This window comes from Lissotriton helveticus, chromosome 9, assembly GCF_964261635.1.
Source record: "Lissotriton helveticus chromosome 9, aLisHel1.1, whole genome shotgun sequence".
Taxonomy (NCBI): domain Eukaryota; kingdom Metazoa; phylum Chordata; class Amphibia; order Caudata; family Salamandridae; genus Lissotriton; species Lissotriton helveticus.
In genome coordinates, this window is record NC_136070.1 from 507,338,957 (window position 1) to 507,356,818 (window position 17,862).

At 42.0% G+C, this 17,862-nt stretch overlaps 1 protein-coding gene across 3 annotated transcripts in view; it reads left to right on the forward strand.

Moving 5' to 3' along the window:
• Positions 1 to 17,862, forward strand: part of DHRS7 (dehydrogenase/reductase 7) — a 797,588-nt gene that overhangs the window by 484,338 nt on the left and 295,388 nt on the right. For all 3 annotated transcript variants that reach the window (XM_078660349.1, XM_078660348.1, XM_078660347.1), the window contains 2 exons: positions 4,363 to 4,515; positions 6,185 to 6,291. In XM_078660349.1, coding sequence (XP_078516475.1) covers positions 4,363 to 4,515; positions 6,185 to 6,291 — 260 coding nt within the window. The remainder of the gene's footprint in view (positions 1 to 4,362; positions 4,516 to 6,184; positions 6,292 to 17,862) is intronic.

Consider the following 17,862-nt stretch of genomic DNA (forward strand, 5'->3'; position numbering starts at 1 on the left):
GCATTACCTCATTTTTCTAGTGAGAAAGTCCAAAGAGTTCGAAATACTTCTTAAGTGTTGCTCTGAAACAAAATATGGGGAGTCGTTTACAAGAGGAATAATTACAAACCCCATAATGCATTGGGCTTTGCTAATTCATGTAATTGTAATCTTCAGTTGTGATTTTGAAAGTATAACTGAAATAAAAACCTACATGGTCCACAATGCAAGGACAGACCAACCACAGAGTGCGGCCTCAGTACTCACTTTTGGTAGCAACTTCAATGTGTCTAGGTTGGCCAGTAGCATGGATCTGTCCATAACCTAGAAGTGACAATTGGTCCTTCTGATAGATCTGTTCTGAGACACCAGAATTTACAAAGCCAATTAGAGATTAAGTAAAAGATGTTTCTACAAAAACATATGTGGCACTTGGAGTTGGCTACCAGAATGCCTCGTAAAGTAACTGAGCCTTTAGAAAAGCATTATACTACCTGGTCCAGCAACAACCAAATCAGAAGTCCTCTACTCTGTTATTTTATCTTGCAGCCCAACCCTTGGTTGAGTACTACACAGAACATGGGTGTACTTCTTCCTCGGTTGGGGGGGGGAGCTCAGGCTATAAACTAAGCGTGGATTTTAGTACGCCAGAGAAGAGTTAAGTGCCTTGGGTGTGATTGTGTCAAGGTTGGTCTAGGATTGTTTTTGCAGTTTATGCAGCGCTCCACCTGACAAGGTTTTATCTCTTAGTAGCTCTGGTACTGAAATGTCCTCTTCTAGTGAAAGTGTCCAGAAAGAATCCTTATGTTTTCCCCCATCTCTTCGTCTTTTACAGAAATGAGATTGATGCAATTTCTAAGATCCTTCATGCACAACCCACCTTTCTCCTGGGTCGAGGTATGTCTGCATGTTTCAATAAACCATCTTAGGCAGGAGATTCTTTGAGAGTGAAGCGTTTTTTTCCGAGTTGAAAAAACATCATAAGCCAGCCTTGGTTACCGCATGTCTAATAGTTCATCACAAAGCAAGGGCAGATATACCCTCCTGAAGCAATGGAAATTGCCAGGCAGCATATACAGAAAAACAACAACCATCCATTTATAATACATAATAGCTCATCCCGGCACAGTTGAGAACTCTAACAAGAAAGACATTTTATTCTTCGCACCATGTATTCAACCTTGAAACACAACTGCAAGGCTGAGACCTGATCACTGTAGGCGTCCTCTCTAATAATTCACAGTACAGCAAAGCCGAGCTCTGCAAAATCCCTATTTCCAATTTCTAATGTTAGCCCTGCTCCGTGCTTATGTATGTAATGGTGCAGGCACGTGATATAAACAAGATGTAGTCTGCTAGGCTTCTTAAATGCGTCCTAGATGTTCTCCGAGCAAATGTACAAAATAAGAGTGTGTAGGATAGCACTTAATAAAGAGAAATCGTGAAGTTTCTTCCAGCTCAAATTTGTCACCCAACCTTTAACTAAGTGACTTAGGAAATGGTTCTTCCATCTACATTGGCCTAGGAAGGACCAGTACACTTAGAGCCTAATTTAGAGTTTGTCGGATGGGTTACCCCATCAGAAACGTGACGGCTATTCTGTCCACCTTATTACAAGTGCCTTTAGATATAATATCCTGTTAATAAGGAGGATGGGATATCGATGACCTTTGTGACAGCGTAATCAATCTGCTAAACTCTAAACCAGGCCCTAAAAATTGAAGTGCTGACTAAGCCTAGCTTTCTCAAAACAATTATCTGAAATGATCTTAATATAGTATTCAGAAGTTAACTACTGCTACCACCTTAGCAAGATTTAAGTCCCCCGCCTGTATGCAAAGCAGGTGGCTACTTGCACCCTGTTAGATCTGGGGGTCTCTAGTTGGCAGTGGTATTTACATTTGTCCAAATAGGGACCCTTACTTCTAAGTCAGGGTAAGGGGAATACACTCCTTAATAACCCCTGCTCACCCCCTTGGTAGCTTGGCACGAGCAGACAGGCTTATCTCAGAGGCAGTGTGTTAAGCATTTGTGATTATACACAGTAATACAGTGATAACACTACAGATGGACACAACACAGGTTTTATAAAAATAAGTATGCTTTATATAGACTTAAACACAAGACCACAAATGACAAATATCCACAATACTACACTTAAGATTACTTAAAAGATGATTAAAGTCTCTTAGTTCAAGTTGATGATAGATGCGACAAAGTTCTCAACAAAGTACCTGGATGCGTAACGCAGTGTAAACAAAAAGACTCGTAGAAGGGGAGATGCATCGGTTCCGTGACCCGGGGGGAACGGTTGCGTCCTTCCTCAATGCTTGCGCAGAGTAGGGGACTCGTCATGAGCCTTACCGGTGCGGAGGTGATGCATAGATTCTCGGCCTGCGGGCCCGTTGCCGTGCGCATGGTGGCGCCTTGATGCGATGTGATGATCCAGTTGCGATGCGAGAAGATGGCGCCGTTGATGCGGTTGATGACGATACGATGACGCCCTGGCAGCCTTGCGGCAACTCTGTACTTTGGAGCCGCGACAGGCCCTGCGACACGCTTCTCCGGTGATGCGATGACAACTCTCACAATGGCGTCACGCTTCTCAGGTGATGCGACAGCAGGCAGCTTCGATGAACACACGTTTCCAGGGAGATGCGGCGAAGGCTCGCTTCTCCGGCGTTGCGATGATTTCAGCTGCGGCGGCGACACGCTTCTTCCTGATACGTCGCGCTTCCAGCTCCCAGCGGCACGCAAGTGATTGGAGTCAGAATTCCCAGCAAGGAAATTCAGGAGGGAGCTGGAGGTGAAGTCTTTTGGCCCTGAGACTTCAGCAGGAGGCAAGCACAGTTCAATGCCTTGGAGAATATTCTGTGGATGAAAGTCCTTACAAAGTTCCTTCTCCTTTCTCTTGGCAATAAAGCAACCACTGCAGGCCAACCCAGCAAACAACACACTGGCAGAGGGGCAGTCCAAACTCCTGCAGCTTCCTTGGTTCTCTTCTCCATGGCAGAAAGGTTTCTTGTTCCAGAAGTGATCTAAAGTCTGTGGGACTGGGTCCCAATATTTATACCCCAGAATCCTTTGTTCTCTGAAGGCAGAGAGGCCTCTGCCTAGTTCAAACCAGTTCCTGAGCACTTTGTTGACATGACTCTTCTCTTCCTTTCACAGTGCAGGGCAGAGACATCAGCCGCCCCACAGGAGGTGGAGTCAGCACAGGGGAGGGAAGATACAGCTCTGGAGCACTCTGTTGACAGGATTCCTCTTCTCCTTTCACTGTGCAGGGCAGAGACATCAGACAAGCCACAGGGGGTGGAGCCAGCATTATAGAGGGAATGCCCAGCCCTATTCAGGTCCCAGGTGCACTCCCCCCTCGCATCTGGATGTAAATCTCCCTATTCACCACTGGGCTGTCCCAGACTGTCTCCTGGAATTTCCCCAGCCCTGTCACACACAAACCTAGACAAGGAATACACAACTCCGCAGAGGCGGGCTCAAATGGTTAGGCAAGCAAATACCTACTTTCTAAAAGTGGTATTTGCAAACACAGAATATTAAAATAAACTTTACTAAAAGATCTATTTTATTATTCTGACTTCAGAGATACTAAATTCGAATTTCTACCATGTTCCCTTAGTCAGTTAGGATTATAAGAATGTAATAATCTTCACTGCCCATTCTGGCCTATGAGAACAGGTAGCCTTCAAAAGTGAAAAACGAAAATGGCTGTAATTCACTATTAGAACATGCTACACACATCAGAGCATCTCCTACCTTATACTTACAATGCTAGCCTGCCCTTGGGCCTACCATAGGGGTGTCTAATATGAAGCAAAGGGAAGGCCTAGGGACTGGCAAGTGGGTGCACTTGGCCAAGTCCACATGGCAGTGCTAGACTGCACACAGGCCTTGCAATGGCAGGCCTGAGACACACTTTACAGGCTGCTTCTGTGGGTGGCACAACCAGTGCTGCAAGCCCACCAGCAGTATTTGATCTACAAGCCCTGGGCACACATGGTGCACTGTACTAGGGGCTGACAGTAAATCAAACGACCCAATTGTGGAATAACCAATCAGTTCATCAATTTAACATAGGGAGCACTTGCACTGTGGCACTGATTAGCAGTGGCACAGTGCCCAAAGCACAAATCCAGCAAAAACAGAGGAGGCAATCCGTCAAAAATGGAAGGGAGACTCACGCTAATGATGTCAGGTCAAACCACCCTAAACCAAAATGTGGGACAGTGGTTGATGCATTGTGCAGAGCTGCCAGTTGGCAATACTTGCTTGATTGTATGTGTAGGTTCTTGGGTTATTTGAGCATTTAAAGGTTTGTGGATCTATGGCTAATTATGATTGTGTTTTTAATGCTCCTTCTTTCAGAAAAAGATCTGTCTGGGAAGGTAGTTTGGGTAACTGGAGCATCAAGTGGAATCGGAGAAGAATTGTCTTATCAGCTTGCAAAGCTCGGAGCATTACTTGTGCTGTCAGCAAGAAGAGAGGACGAACTGCAGAGAGTTAAACAAAAGTGTCTTGGTAAGTAGCTGTTCGCCAAATGTAAATTTTGTTTTGGAAATAGCCGTTTTACTTAGTATAGCGGTTTAGTTATTGAGATATAATCCTGATGTTATCAAAGACGAAAGCGTTAAATAGCAACGTAGGTGTGTGGAATGTATGACGTTACAACTCATACATTTACAACGCATGCCTTTACAACACAGTTTTTACATCGCAATATCCTTTGCAACGCATTCTTTTACATCACATTCCATTACATCGCATTTCAGACACTACCTTTACAACGCATTCCATTACATCGCATTATACCTTTACATCGCATTTATGGTAAGTGTTGGATAGTATAGGGGCAATAATTACTATTCTAACTCCAATGAGTGTAACAGTAGGGTAAGTGTTGGATAGTGTAGGGGTAAAAATTACTATTCTAACTCCAGTGAGGGTAAGTGTTGGATAGTTTAAGGGTACTACACGTTGTAATGGTATGTGTTGTAATGATTTGTGATGTAGTGACTGCATTGTAGTGTCATGCGTTGTAATGGCTGTGTTGTAAAGACATGCAATGTAAAGGATGTTGCGATGTAATGACTACTATGTTAAGGTAGTGCGATGTAATGATTGCGTTTTAAAGGTTGTTTCCCAGGTGTGTGTTGTCATAAAATCCATTGACTATCACCCAATTATATACTTATCACAGCCTGCCAGTTTGTTATGCATTGGCTCCCGAAAACCTTGTGGGCACGTTGACGAGGCCTACCGGATGTCAGCAGTCCGATACACACATCACTCACCTGTTCAGCACACTCATGTACCTATTATGTGTACAGGAGTGTTGGTGCTTTATTTACATTCCCACCACAGTGCTAAGGGATGATATGTAAAGTTGTACTTCACTCCTCATATTTCATGAGCAGTGGCCTAAAGAGTGTGCAATGAAAGGGTGTCCCTAGGCAGCGAGGAGGATGGTCTGCCAGGTGCAGTCTCCAGTGTGTCTTCTTAAGAGATATTAGCTTTCGGTTTGCGGCAAGCCTCTGATTGTGCAATCTTTGCGAGGATATCAGGCACTGAATGTCCTTGAGCTGTAATTTGGCTGTGGATATTCACATACGTTTGTATGCACAGTGCTCCATTTTTTATGGGCTCAGTTTTGGCCCATGTTCACAATTTATGTCATGTCAACATTATTACAGCTGAGAACTTGATGCGTCTTAATGCTAATTGTGGTGTGGCTATTTTCGTCTGGGAAGAATCTTCTGAAGTGGTTTAGAAGTGTAATTATTTACTTTAATACATTAAGGTGAGTTTGCACAGTAGTACTTTAAATAAACTCAACACTTGCAGTCGATTACTTAAGTTGCTAATTGAGGATCATTGAGACGGTCACAGCCTGTTCTTCTCTGCGTTACCGCTCTAGTGTAACATTGAACAAATTACTTTATTTTACTGTGCCATCGTTTCCGCTCTGCGCCAAAACTATTAGCGTGTACAAAGCACTACATTAATAGCTGAGAATTTACAATTTATAACTAGTTGAAGACTTCAATGTCTGGATGGATTGCACATGTTATTGCTTTTAGATGTATTTTACACTGAAACGTTATTTTTAAATCTTTTAAAACATAAAACTATATTTTAAAGAAACTGCACTTTTGTGTTACTGATGTAAATAATGTTGTTTTCGTTCTAGAACTTAGCGGGTTAAAAACCGAAGAAATCCTTGTTTTACCTCTTGATTTGGTAAAAAGGGACTCGCATGAATCTGCAGCCACAACAGTTCTTCACCACTTTGGTCGAGTAAGTGGTAATTTAGTTTCTAACCTGTTTAACATGCTCGTGAGAACAGAAAATATGCAGACTAATTGGTCTTTTTTTTCAATCACTTAACACAAATTTTTTTAATAGTCTAAATACATTGCCATTAAATTTTTAGGTGGAGCCGGGCAGTGCTCATGCGCGGTCTGCTGGACATGATGTATTCACTAAAAGGGCTTTAATCACGCCTGCTACTTACCATATGTATACTCGAGCAGTGCTCTGCTGCCTCCTAATTGGTTCTCGCAGTCGATACACCACTTCTGTTTGCCGCTGAGGAGCACTGCTCAACTGCAGAATAATTCCCCTTGATTAGTGGCCATCCACTTTGATGCAGGTACTATTCCTTCGACCCCCTCTCATTCCACCAGCCCTCTTTGCCATTGTATGCATATCTCAACCCCCACAGCCTCCAGCTCCCTTAATCTCACCCAAGACTTTATGGCTGTAGGTAACCTGCCATTGTTGTTCCACATCGTTGTGTGTGATCCTCTTGCAACCTTCTGCCTTCCTCCTTCTAAAAAAGCTTAGTGAAAATTCATTCCATGTACCAACATGAAATGCATTTTTACAAAGCATTTTCATTTGTACTTAAAACACCAAGCCTTCCTGTTAGTTTGTTTAAAAAACAAACAAAAAAACTCCAGTCCAATGAACGTGGTGTTTTCAGAAAGCGCGTTGAATGCAGCTTTAACAATATTATTTATAAAGTACACACCCTCCTCCCATGTCTGCAGAGACACCATCTGGTTACGGGTGTGGCAGAGGGGACAAGGAAGACATGCCTTGAGGGCTCGCATCTGTGGATGAATAGCCCTCTTCAGCAGCACATGTGCTCGCCTGCATAGTGTTTAGAGAAGACTCCTTTGCAGCAGACAGGGGACAATAAGCTTTACTTTGCCTCGTTTCTGTATGTAAAAGCTCACCGGGCTGCGTGTTTTCCTCATTCAGGTGAATGTGTAGGTCTTGCTGGGTGATCAAGAACAGTGCATCGTTCCTGCTCCATATCCTGCTGGTTTTCTTATCGACCTTTTTTGTCCTCATTTATGGTCCTTTTTTCCACCACCACCTCTCACTCCCCTCCACGCTCTGGAGCTGGTACATGGTATTTTCAGCACTCCTCTTCTTCACGTGGATCTCTCTTTATTCTCCTATTTCAGCGTTTTCCTTTTCACATCTTCTCTTTTATTGTATTCATTTTAGCTTGTTGTGTTCTTTTTTTTTTATAAATTTTTTTTATTGAAGTTTCTTTGGGTCATAAAGTCGGAACAAACACAAAAACAACTTCAATACAACAGATAAAGTTAACACGAAATACATTCAACGACAGAGGGCAACATTTTTGACATTAATACATTAGTCCAAAGTTACTCAAAATACGATCTACAAATTTTATCAAACTTCCTCATCCCACCAATTCGTTGTGCGTATAATAATTCACTCCTTCTAACATTCCTCATTTTTTGAAACCAAGCGGGGAACAAAGGGACCTGAATTGATTTCCAATTTTGCAATATTAAGGACCTTGCTACTGCCATTGCAATAAACAACAATTTAACCATTTGATCTACTAGTTCAAGATCGAGGTCGTAACCATACAGCATTAGTTTCACATTATACGTAACCTGAATCTCACAGTACGTTTGCAAAAATAGAAAAATCTCATTCCAAAAAGGCACAATTTTAGAACACTGAACTATAATGTGGGACCAGTTGGCTGGGGTAAATTGCTGACATCTAAAACAATTGGCAGAAGTGTTAACGTACATTTTTGAGATATGGTATAAAAGCCATTTACTAAAGAATAACATTCTTCTCCAGTTAGAGCCACGCAACACACTAAAGTTCAGTTTATTTAAGGTCTTCCAAACATTAACGGGGAGAGCATGGTTTTCTTGTTCCTGCCATTTTTTAATGGCTTTCAAGCTCACATCCACCTCGATATGATGAGCTAAACAACGTTTCCATTCCCCAGGCTTCCTTAACCGTGTAATCAAAAACAAATCGTCCCACAGCTGAATAGAGGAACAAATATACCAGGGGTCCAATTGATCCAACATCTTATAAATTAAAGTATAAGAGCCCATTAACAAAAAATTCCACTGAATTACCTGTTGCATCTCACCGGGAGTTATCCAAGCTTCCTCCCTTAAAAAATCCGACAAAGTATTAAACCCTGCACGATCCCAATGCAATGCGATGTCTGAACCGATTTGAATCCCAGTGTACATAAAAACGTACATTAATGGGGTCCTGGAATTAAAGTGCGGGAGAGAGTATATTTTAAGGATAGCATCACGTCGTTTAAAGAACCAGTTCATGATCTTATATCGAACTTGTTTCGGAGATTTAGGAAATTGCAAAGGAGAGGGAATTTGAGCTTCACGGCAAATTTGATAAACAAATAAGTTAATAAATAAATTTGGACTATGCATTCCAGTTTTGAATCGCTCTAAATATTGAGCAAAATATGCACTATAGTAATCTTTGACATTAGGTAAAGAAAGACCGCCATGTTCAGTATCTGCGTAAAGTGTCCCTATTGCTAACCGAGGAGTTTTTTTAGCCCAAATAAACCCTGAGAACAAAGATTCTGTTTTTGAAAAGAAAACCGCAGGCAAGGAACATGGGATCGTTGAAAATAGGAAGTTAAAAAGCGGAAGTACGGACATTTTGATCAGGGCCACACGACCCAAAATCGAAAGTGGCAACGGAGTCCATCTGACGAACATGGAGTGTACTTTCCGAAGAAGAGGTTCAAAATTAAGTTTATATAAGTCTGAAACTGAAACTGAGAACAAACCCCCCAAGTACCTCTTAGGCCTTGAATTAATGCATCCGGCTAAATCTGGATGTAAATCTAAGATCGCACCTCCACAAACTAATATTTCGGTCTTTTTTTTATTAATCCGGTAGCCACCTAAGGCTTCAAATTCTTCAAAAAGCTGTAAAACAAAAGACTGAGATTGAATATCCGGCTTAATTAATAACATATTATCGCCTGCGTACATTTTAATTTTGGACATAGAGGTAATCGGGGGGGGGCAATATTTACGGAGTTACGGATTGCTACAGCTAGTGGCTCAATAAAAAAAGCAAAAAGAATGGGGGACAAAGGACAACCTTGCCTGGTGCCTCGCTGCACCAACACTGTACCAGCCATAACCGAATTAATAATTATATTAGCTTTAGCACCAGTATATACATTTTGAATTAAACTAATAATTTGTGAAGGAATTCCAAAATGTGCTAAAATAACAAATAATGTTGTCCAAACCACCAAATCAAAAGCTTTTTCTGCATCCAACAATAAAATTAAAGCAGGAATCTTCTTAATCTGAAAATAATCTAAAGCCTCAATCAAAAAGTGAGTGTTAGTGACCAGTTGACGGCCTGCAATAAATCCATTTTGATCGGGATGGATAAGACTCGCCGCAATGGTATTAAAGCGTATTGATAGTAGTTTGGTGGTGATCTTATAGTCCGTATTCAATAAGGTGATAGGCCTATATGAATTAGGGTCTTTAGAATCTTTACCTTTTTTAAGACAGCTGACAACGTACCAACACCAAAAGAATCAGGAACTTGCCCACCGTGTAACATGGAGTTTAGCAATTGAAGTAATAAGTAAAAAAAAGAGCTAAAGAAAACCTTAAAGAATTTGTCAGGAAGGCCATCAGGGCCACAAGCCTTACCAATTGGTAAGTCCTTGACCACCAGTTCTAATTCAGCCTTCGAGAATGGATTTGACATTACTTCCTGATCCATTTGAGAAAGAGAAGACAATTCATATCTGTCTAAAAAATTAGAGAGCTTTGAATAGTCTATATTTTGATGTTGACTATATATTTATTGATAATGAGAGAGCATTATAGTACCAATTGCTGCAGCCTGCGATGTCTCTATATGTGTAGTGGGACATTTTATCAAGCGGATCTGATTTGCGGCAGCTTGTTCTTTCGCCTGCCAGGCCAAGAGTTTACCGGTAAAGTTGCTCTCCTCATAAATTCTCTGAGATTGTCTTCGAAATTGCTCTTCACTTTGTTTAAAAAAATTTGCACTAAGTTCACTTTTTGCTTCGTTTAATTTATTTTGAACGGCGCTGGAAGGATCAGATTGCCGTAATAAAGTTAAAGTATTTATTTTTTGATAAAGTAAGTTTCTCGCTTGCTTAATAGCAAGCCATTCCGATGCATCCTTACTTATTATAATGCCACGAATAAAGGCTTTCAACGAGTCCCATACAATGTGAGGAGGGGCAGTACGAGAGTTACGTATTATAAACTCTGAAATCTCCAGTTTTAATGAAGAAATCCAGTTATCATCCTGTAAATATGCCTTATTAAATAGTCATCTTTTAGGGACTCTACTGTCTTCTCCAACCATAAATTCAATAACCAACATAGCGTGGTCTGAGAACCCATTGTAAAAAAAACTTTGATAGGAAAATTCTAATTGCCTGGAGGCCAAAAAAAAGTCAATACAGGAGGAAGATTTATGTCTGCCTGACCAACAAGTGAATGCTTTGGTTTGTGAATTATGTAAACGCCAAGGATCACATAGATCAAGTACTGATATATTGTGAATAATAGATCTTCGTGATTTGGGTTTAAGCTGTTTTTTAGAGAAGACAGTCGAATCCAATTTTGCATCCATAAGAATATTAAAATCACCCCCAATGACAATGTCCCCCGGAACCATAAGCAATGAATGAAACAAGTCATCATAAATTTGGTGGCAATCATCCATTGGGGCGTAAAAACAGACAAAGGTAATCGGCCTGTGCCTGTTCTTCACTAAACATGTAACCCAACACCATCGTCCTATACCACCCTCTTTAAATTGAAGAATCTCAGGATCCAAATTTCGATTTACAAAAAGAGCAACACCTCGTTGAGAATCTAAGGAACAAGAAAACCCACGATATGAGGCCCAGAATTTAAACATAGAGAAATTGTCAATTTTTGCTGCAGGGATATGAGTTTCTTGCAACATTACAACTGCTGGATTCTCCGTTTTAATCCAAGACTCAATAGCTCGCATTTTTGATTTGGTTATTCAATCCGTTTACATTAAAGGAAATTATTTTTAGTCCCCTAAAATACATTATAAACAAAACTTTTCTGCAACATAAAATGAGCATTTCCAATCATCATCATGCCCTTTTTCTGTCCAATTATGTTTCCACCCTTACCCGAAGGCACTTCAATTTTTTCACTTTTTCTCCCCAGCAACACCCGTGACCCCCCCCCCCCCCAACATCCTGCACCTAGCCCCGTGGCCCTGCTCCTCCCTCTCTTCTCCTCGCCACGCTGGCCACAAGGTGCTAACCCCCATCCTAGAGGTGCCTTGTTATTGCACCCCTTAACCCCATGACGTTCCTGTTCCTCACCTACTCCCTCCCCCCCACCTAACATCAATTTTAAATAAACACAGAAAAAGATACCCGTTATCACACCATACATAATTATAGCAGGAACTAAAAAAAAAATGCAAAAATCAGCTCATAAAGTCATATTAGCCAGTGATATCCGGGCGAGTAACTCTCGTGCTTCATCAACCTCCGTGAACATATAGAATTTGCCCTTTACCAATACTTTTAACTTTGATTGCTGCGCAATCGTAGCTTGTGCGCCTTTGTCTTTGAATAATTGAAGAATCTTGACAAACTCCTTTATTCGTCTCGCGGCAGCAGCAGACATATCCGCAAAAATCCGGCATTTGGTGGTAGGATTCGCCGTAAATTGTCTTTGTTTAAAAGCTTTAGAGAGGATTGCTTCTTTAACACGCACATCAGAAAAGTTCACCAAGATGGTTCGAGGTAACGTAGAATTTGCAAATTGACGAGCTGGAACTCGGTGCGCCCGAGTAATTGTTAAGTCTCCTTTGAACTCTGGGATAACCTCCTGAAGGAAGAAAGATGTAGTCCATTGCTTCATATCAGATCCCTCAATATTTTCTGGTACACCCACTATTCTAAGGTTTGACCTTCTATTATAATTTTCCAGCTCATCAAGTTTAGATTCGAATTCTCTTGGAAATTTTGACATACTTGCAACATCCTTCCTCACTTCCGACATATTATCCTCCAAACCTGAGATCCTAGTCTCGGCCTCTTGAAGACGGGTAGGGAATGAAGCCATTGAATCTTCTATTTTATCCAGACGTTGATTAATTACAGCCAACTCTGCCTTTTGAAATTGCTTCATCTCTCTCACCTCACCTAAAATTAAGTTGAGTATATCTTTTACTGATATCTGAAAATCGCCAGTTGTCTCAGTGTCCACCTCCAAAATCGAATTCTGCGCATTAGTAACTCCAACAGAGGCTAAACTGGGTTGTGACACGACAGGTAAGGCCGAGACAGCTGTATCTTTACCTCCAGTTAAGGAGATACTTTCGTTAGGAAATGAGAGACCTGTTGCTGCTGTATCAACTATGTCAGCAGGACTTAACCCAAGGCACAATTTCTCCAAGTTTTTCTGCGGGGGTGTAGTGACTGAAGCTACAGGAGACTCTGCGCAGGAGCCAGCCATCAAGCCTGTGGCTAAAAGAGCAGTATGGGTTAGGTGCACATAACGTAGATTTCCTCTCAAATAAAGGGAACTGTTTAAGAACTTTAGAGACTTTAGGAGCCCCAAGTGTCTTCGCTTATTTAAATGCTTGCAAGCCATTTTGGCTGGAATTCTCAGCGAATTTTGTCGCTGTAAACGCTGACTTACCCGCTGACTTTTCTGCATCCGTATCCGTCACGGACACTTCTAGCACCTCCTGCACCCCGTTATTGTCAGGGTTCCCGATGTTAGTCTGCGAGACAGGGGTGGATATAAACTCAGGGGACTCGTCTACACCCTCACCGGAGCTCTCCGAGACTTCTGCAGAAGAGCATCCTTTACCAGCTACCATTCCAGCCCGTTTAGCCGCCTCTTCCCCTTCTCTAACTTGCTGGCGACGTGTTCTCGCTTTTGCACGAGCCGTTAATTGCTTTCCCATCGTGATCTACTGCGAATATGCGCTCAGTCAATAAGAAACAAACACTCCAAAAAATTGCCTCTCCACCTACATTTAAATACACACTTGGGGAAAGTTGAGCACGCTAAATGTCGTAATCAACAAGGTATTTTTATTTATACCAATTCATTTTTTCAATTTAAACAAAATTTGTCAAAAAAATCATGAATTAACCAACACACAAAGACAATTATTGACAATACATATTTACATCAAAATTAGTGAACTATTTGCCTTACAGTTGTATTGCAAACTGAAAAAAAAGAGAGGGACATTCAACCATAAATGACAAAAAAATTTACAGAATTAACACACAGAACAGTTTTGGCATGACAATGTAAAAAAATTTACGAGCAAGTGTGAAGAGTCAGTATAGAACCCAATAAAGTTTTTGAAAAAGGAAAGAAAGTAGCAAAGAAGCAAATACACTTTATAATTCTTTTTACAACCAGTAAGAACTGGTATTAGGGAACGGATCCCAGTTAATCCTTGCTAACTGGCCGACGCGTTTCGAATCCAGGTAGTGGTTTCCTGGAATCTCATCAAGGCACAAATTAATCTCTCAATGTAGGAATTGAAGCCGATTAAAGAAAAGGAGCAAGTCTGGTGGAGCAGCCATGTAGTCACGAGGAAGGAGGGGGCCACCGTCAGCTGGAGCACTTAAGGAGAGCTGGCGGCTGGCGCTGTGTTGAAATAATTTTTCATAACTGAATTAAGGGAACGCCGTAGTGATCGAACACTGCGGTGAACAGACTCGGGCCAAAAGGCTTCGTGTTTTCTTATATTCTTATGTTTGTCAAGGCACGATTCTACTGCTTCCACTGTGTCTGCCCCAGTCTTAGTCGACGGCGTTTCTGCAGTGGTTTCAATAAGAAGACCACGATATCTCTATGCCCCAAAACCGCCAAGCCTCAGAGGTCAATATCCTCGAAATGCACCAGGAAAAATCCAAACTATAGTCTAAATCGCAGGGGGATGCTGGGGCCTGTAGTCCTACCCACACTGCGGCCGCTGCCTAATATCCAAAAGGCTGCGACAGCGGGGTGGACAATTATCGTTTAGCGAGCAAGGAAAGGTGCGGAGGAGTGTAGCATTTGATAAGAGGATAATAAGATTTTCAGGAAAGTCACACTGATGAGTTATCCCAGGCTATCAAAGACACGGGCATTGTAATTAAATAGTCCAAGTCCGTGATCCACCCCCTCAGACCTCCTCCATACGATACTTAGGCAATGCCCGTCACAGCTGCAGGAGCGGAGACCGACGAACAAAAACTCACATTCCGTCAGAACAGAACATAGCTACAATCGGCTCCCGCAGACAGCGCATACCAGCCTGCGGTTCGGGAGCCGGTCGGAGAAAGTCAGCGGGGTCAGCCAGTACGCCGATACAATGTTGCCGCCATCAGCCTCGTGGAGGGGAGGAGGAGCCAAGGAACAGGAAGCCCAGGAACTACGTGGAGGCGTGGAACTCCACCATAGCCGCCCGATTTCCCTGCCTGTTGTGTTCTTATCTTCATTGACTCCAGTGGGTAAAGAAATACTACCAGAACAGCTGCCGTTTTGTACAGATCCTTCTGTGGTGGTTATTCCTTTAAAACATGGTGGTTAAAAGGCAATGGCACAGGCGAGAGTATCAACAAGCATTGCCAGATTCTCACTACCACATAAATACACTCCACATAAAACCAACCTATACCACATAGCAATAATCCACATATATACACCCCACAGCATGCCGCCTAATTGCAAACCGCATAATTTCACTCAACATTACACAATTCTTCACCATACCAATCAACCCAACATCTTTCCATTACACACTACAAAATTCAACAAGAGACCACAGGGCTTGACCATTCCGCTCGCATTCACGAGGTAGAATTGACATTTTCTCACAGAATCTACTACACCCCGAGAGGTTACATAGATACGGGATTCTGAATACAGCGGGGTGTCTCAGATGTGCGGTACCCACAGCTAATTGTTCACATGTTGCCTGGTACTGTCCAGAAGTGATCGCTTTCTGGGAGGCCATATTCCATGAATTAGAACTCATTACGGACATTGAACCGGAAGTAGATCCGATCATGGCCCTATTAGGATATACGAAAACAATCGTAAAAACACATCGTAAACTCATAGCAATCAAGCGGTTGTTGGCCAAACGTTGTATTGCGATGGTCTAAAGGCCCAGTACCCACAATTGAAACAGGGCAGAGAGACATGACCTACTGTAACATACAGTCTGAATCATATAGTTACCTCCTCCCTTTGCGAAGCCACTCCCAAAACATATGGGACAGCTACAGCACATTCTTAAACTCGAGGGACTCGCACAGTCGGGAGGTAGCCACTTTTCAAGAAGCATAATCTACGAGTGCATGCGCATTGGGTGCATATGAACCAAACGGTTTATGCTGCAGGGCGGTTTAGCACTGAGTAAGGTTGCAATAGCATAATTGGCATACTTTACCCACTATAAGACACTGGTTGATCTGTCTGTTGGAATGTACTGGAGATCTGCAAAGTGCAGTAGGTGATATGGAACATATATAATGTTATGATATATATTGTCCGGTAAGTTGTCGTGCCGGTCTGATTTTTTAAAATAAAAACAAGGTATAACATTTTTTTATATTTTCTCTACTCATCGCTAAACAGTTGGTCAATATATCAAATTTATATTAAAAAACTACTTGATGCTGTGGAGCGGGCTTACTTCGTCTTTGCTTGTAACTGAAGTAATGCTCACTCTTCTCGATTTGAGGTCAAATCCGAAATATCTACAATTTTAAGATGTGCTAGTGAAACTGTGGTTGTTTCAACAGTATAAGAGCTGCTTCCTCTCTATTTCATGCTCTCATGTTGGGTCCCGTTCACATTTAGCTTCAAGACACCCTGAAGGGTGTATGTATGTCCCACTCTACAAAACCAAGGAAAAAATCTAAGAAAAAATGTTGTCAGATGAAGCTTCTTTTTTTGAATTTATAAATGTGTTCTTAGCATATGCTTCACTCCACAGTGACATAAAGGAAGTTTCGAGAAATAAGAGTAATTGCTTGAATTCTCAGCTATAACCGTTATCACACCTAGCCCAGTTCATACTTATCTAAGTCCTAAATCGGGGTGATATCACAGATCCTCCTGAATGGTGGAGGAGTGTCACCCCAATACAGATGAAAAAAAGAAACGATAATAAAACAATGTTATCATTTTATTTTTCACTGACAGCCGATGCTGCCGAGCCTAGGGCGGGGCCGGGCTATCCTCTATGGACAGACAACAGCTCTGTAAGTGTTAGTTTGGCCGGCTGTCTTAGGACGGCCACACTGACATGCACACTTAGATTTCTCCAACCCAGCTGTACTGTACAGCCCGGTGGAGAAAAGGCACAGGCTCTCAGCCCCTTACTGAGAGCCCAACCAGGCCGCGCAGGCCAATCCTGGCCCTGCTTTCATGCTCGGTAATCGCATGAGAGCATGGTCTGGATTGGGTGGGCAGTCTGGGAGCCCATGAACTTCTGGGAAGAGAGGAGCACTGAGGTGGCTGTCGGCGGGAGCAGCAGGTAAGTGTTTTATTTTGTTGTTATTATTTGCCACATGCCCACACTTTATTTTGGCAGCAGCTGCCCCTGTAGGCAGCTACTTTGCTACACCAGAAAGAAATTAAAAACAATTTTTAACTATGCTCCTTACGGTACATAAGAACACCATGCCTATACTGTGTCCTGAACAATAGCAAGCAAGACGAAATATGAAATAAACAAAGTAACAGACATGAGGGTCGTAGGAATAGGACAAAAGAGACCTGGAATAGGAATAATTGAAATTGCCAGTAAGTAGTTGGGCCACAACCTCCACGTGTGTCTTCTGGTCCTTGTTGTTACTCAAGGAAAGTGTAGCAAATATCACAGCCCTCTGAAATGTCAACAGAATGCTCCATACAAGACCAGGAATACAAGTCACAGGGAAGACAACACAGAATGCCCACCAAATCCCACAAAACAATATCCAGAAGAACAGAAGGCATCCATGGCACTTCGATAAAGAGCCTACGCACTGCACCAAACAAACATCCAAGTCTAGGTAAAGTGGATTACCTCTGGTCCAAGATAGTTGTCTAGTGTGTCAAGAATAACCCTCTATGCCAGAGGTCTTCAAACCTTTTGATGCCAAGACCCCCCCTGTCAAAATGTTTTAGGTGTAAGGACCCCCTTGTGACAACATTTCTAGAACCTGGTACTCCTCATCCTCAACAACTATAAACGTCCCCAATTCCAACAGCAAATAATTTTTATGGTGGGCAAACAATATGAAACCGTTTTTAGTAACCCAAATGTTTGTGGTGGACTGTTTTGGTATCAGAGGCTTACTACACAGTTCAAACAAAAAGTCTCCAAAAACAATTACCCAAAAATTCACAATGGTAATTTTTCACTAATAAAATATAATTTACCAAAAAGTATTTGGATGATAACTCCTTTCTGAATAAATAAGATGGTTGTGCCTGTTTTTCTCCAGAAAGAGTGTCAATCTGTGAT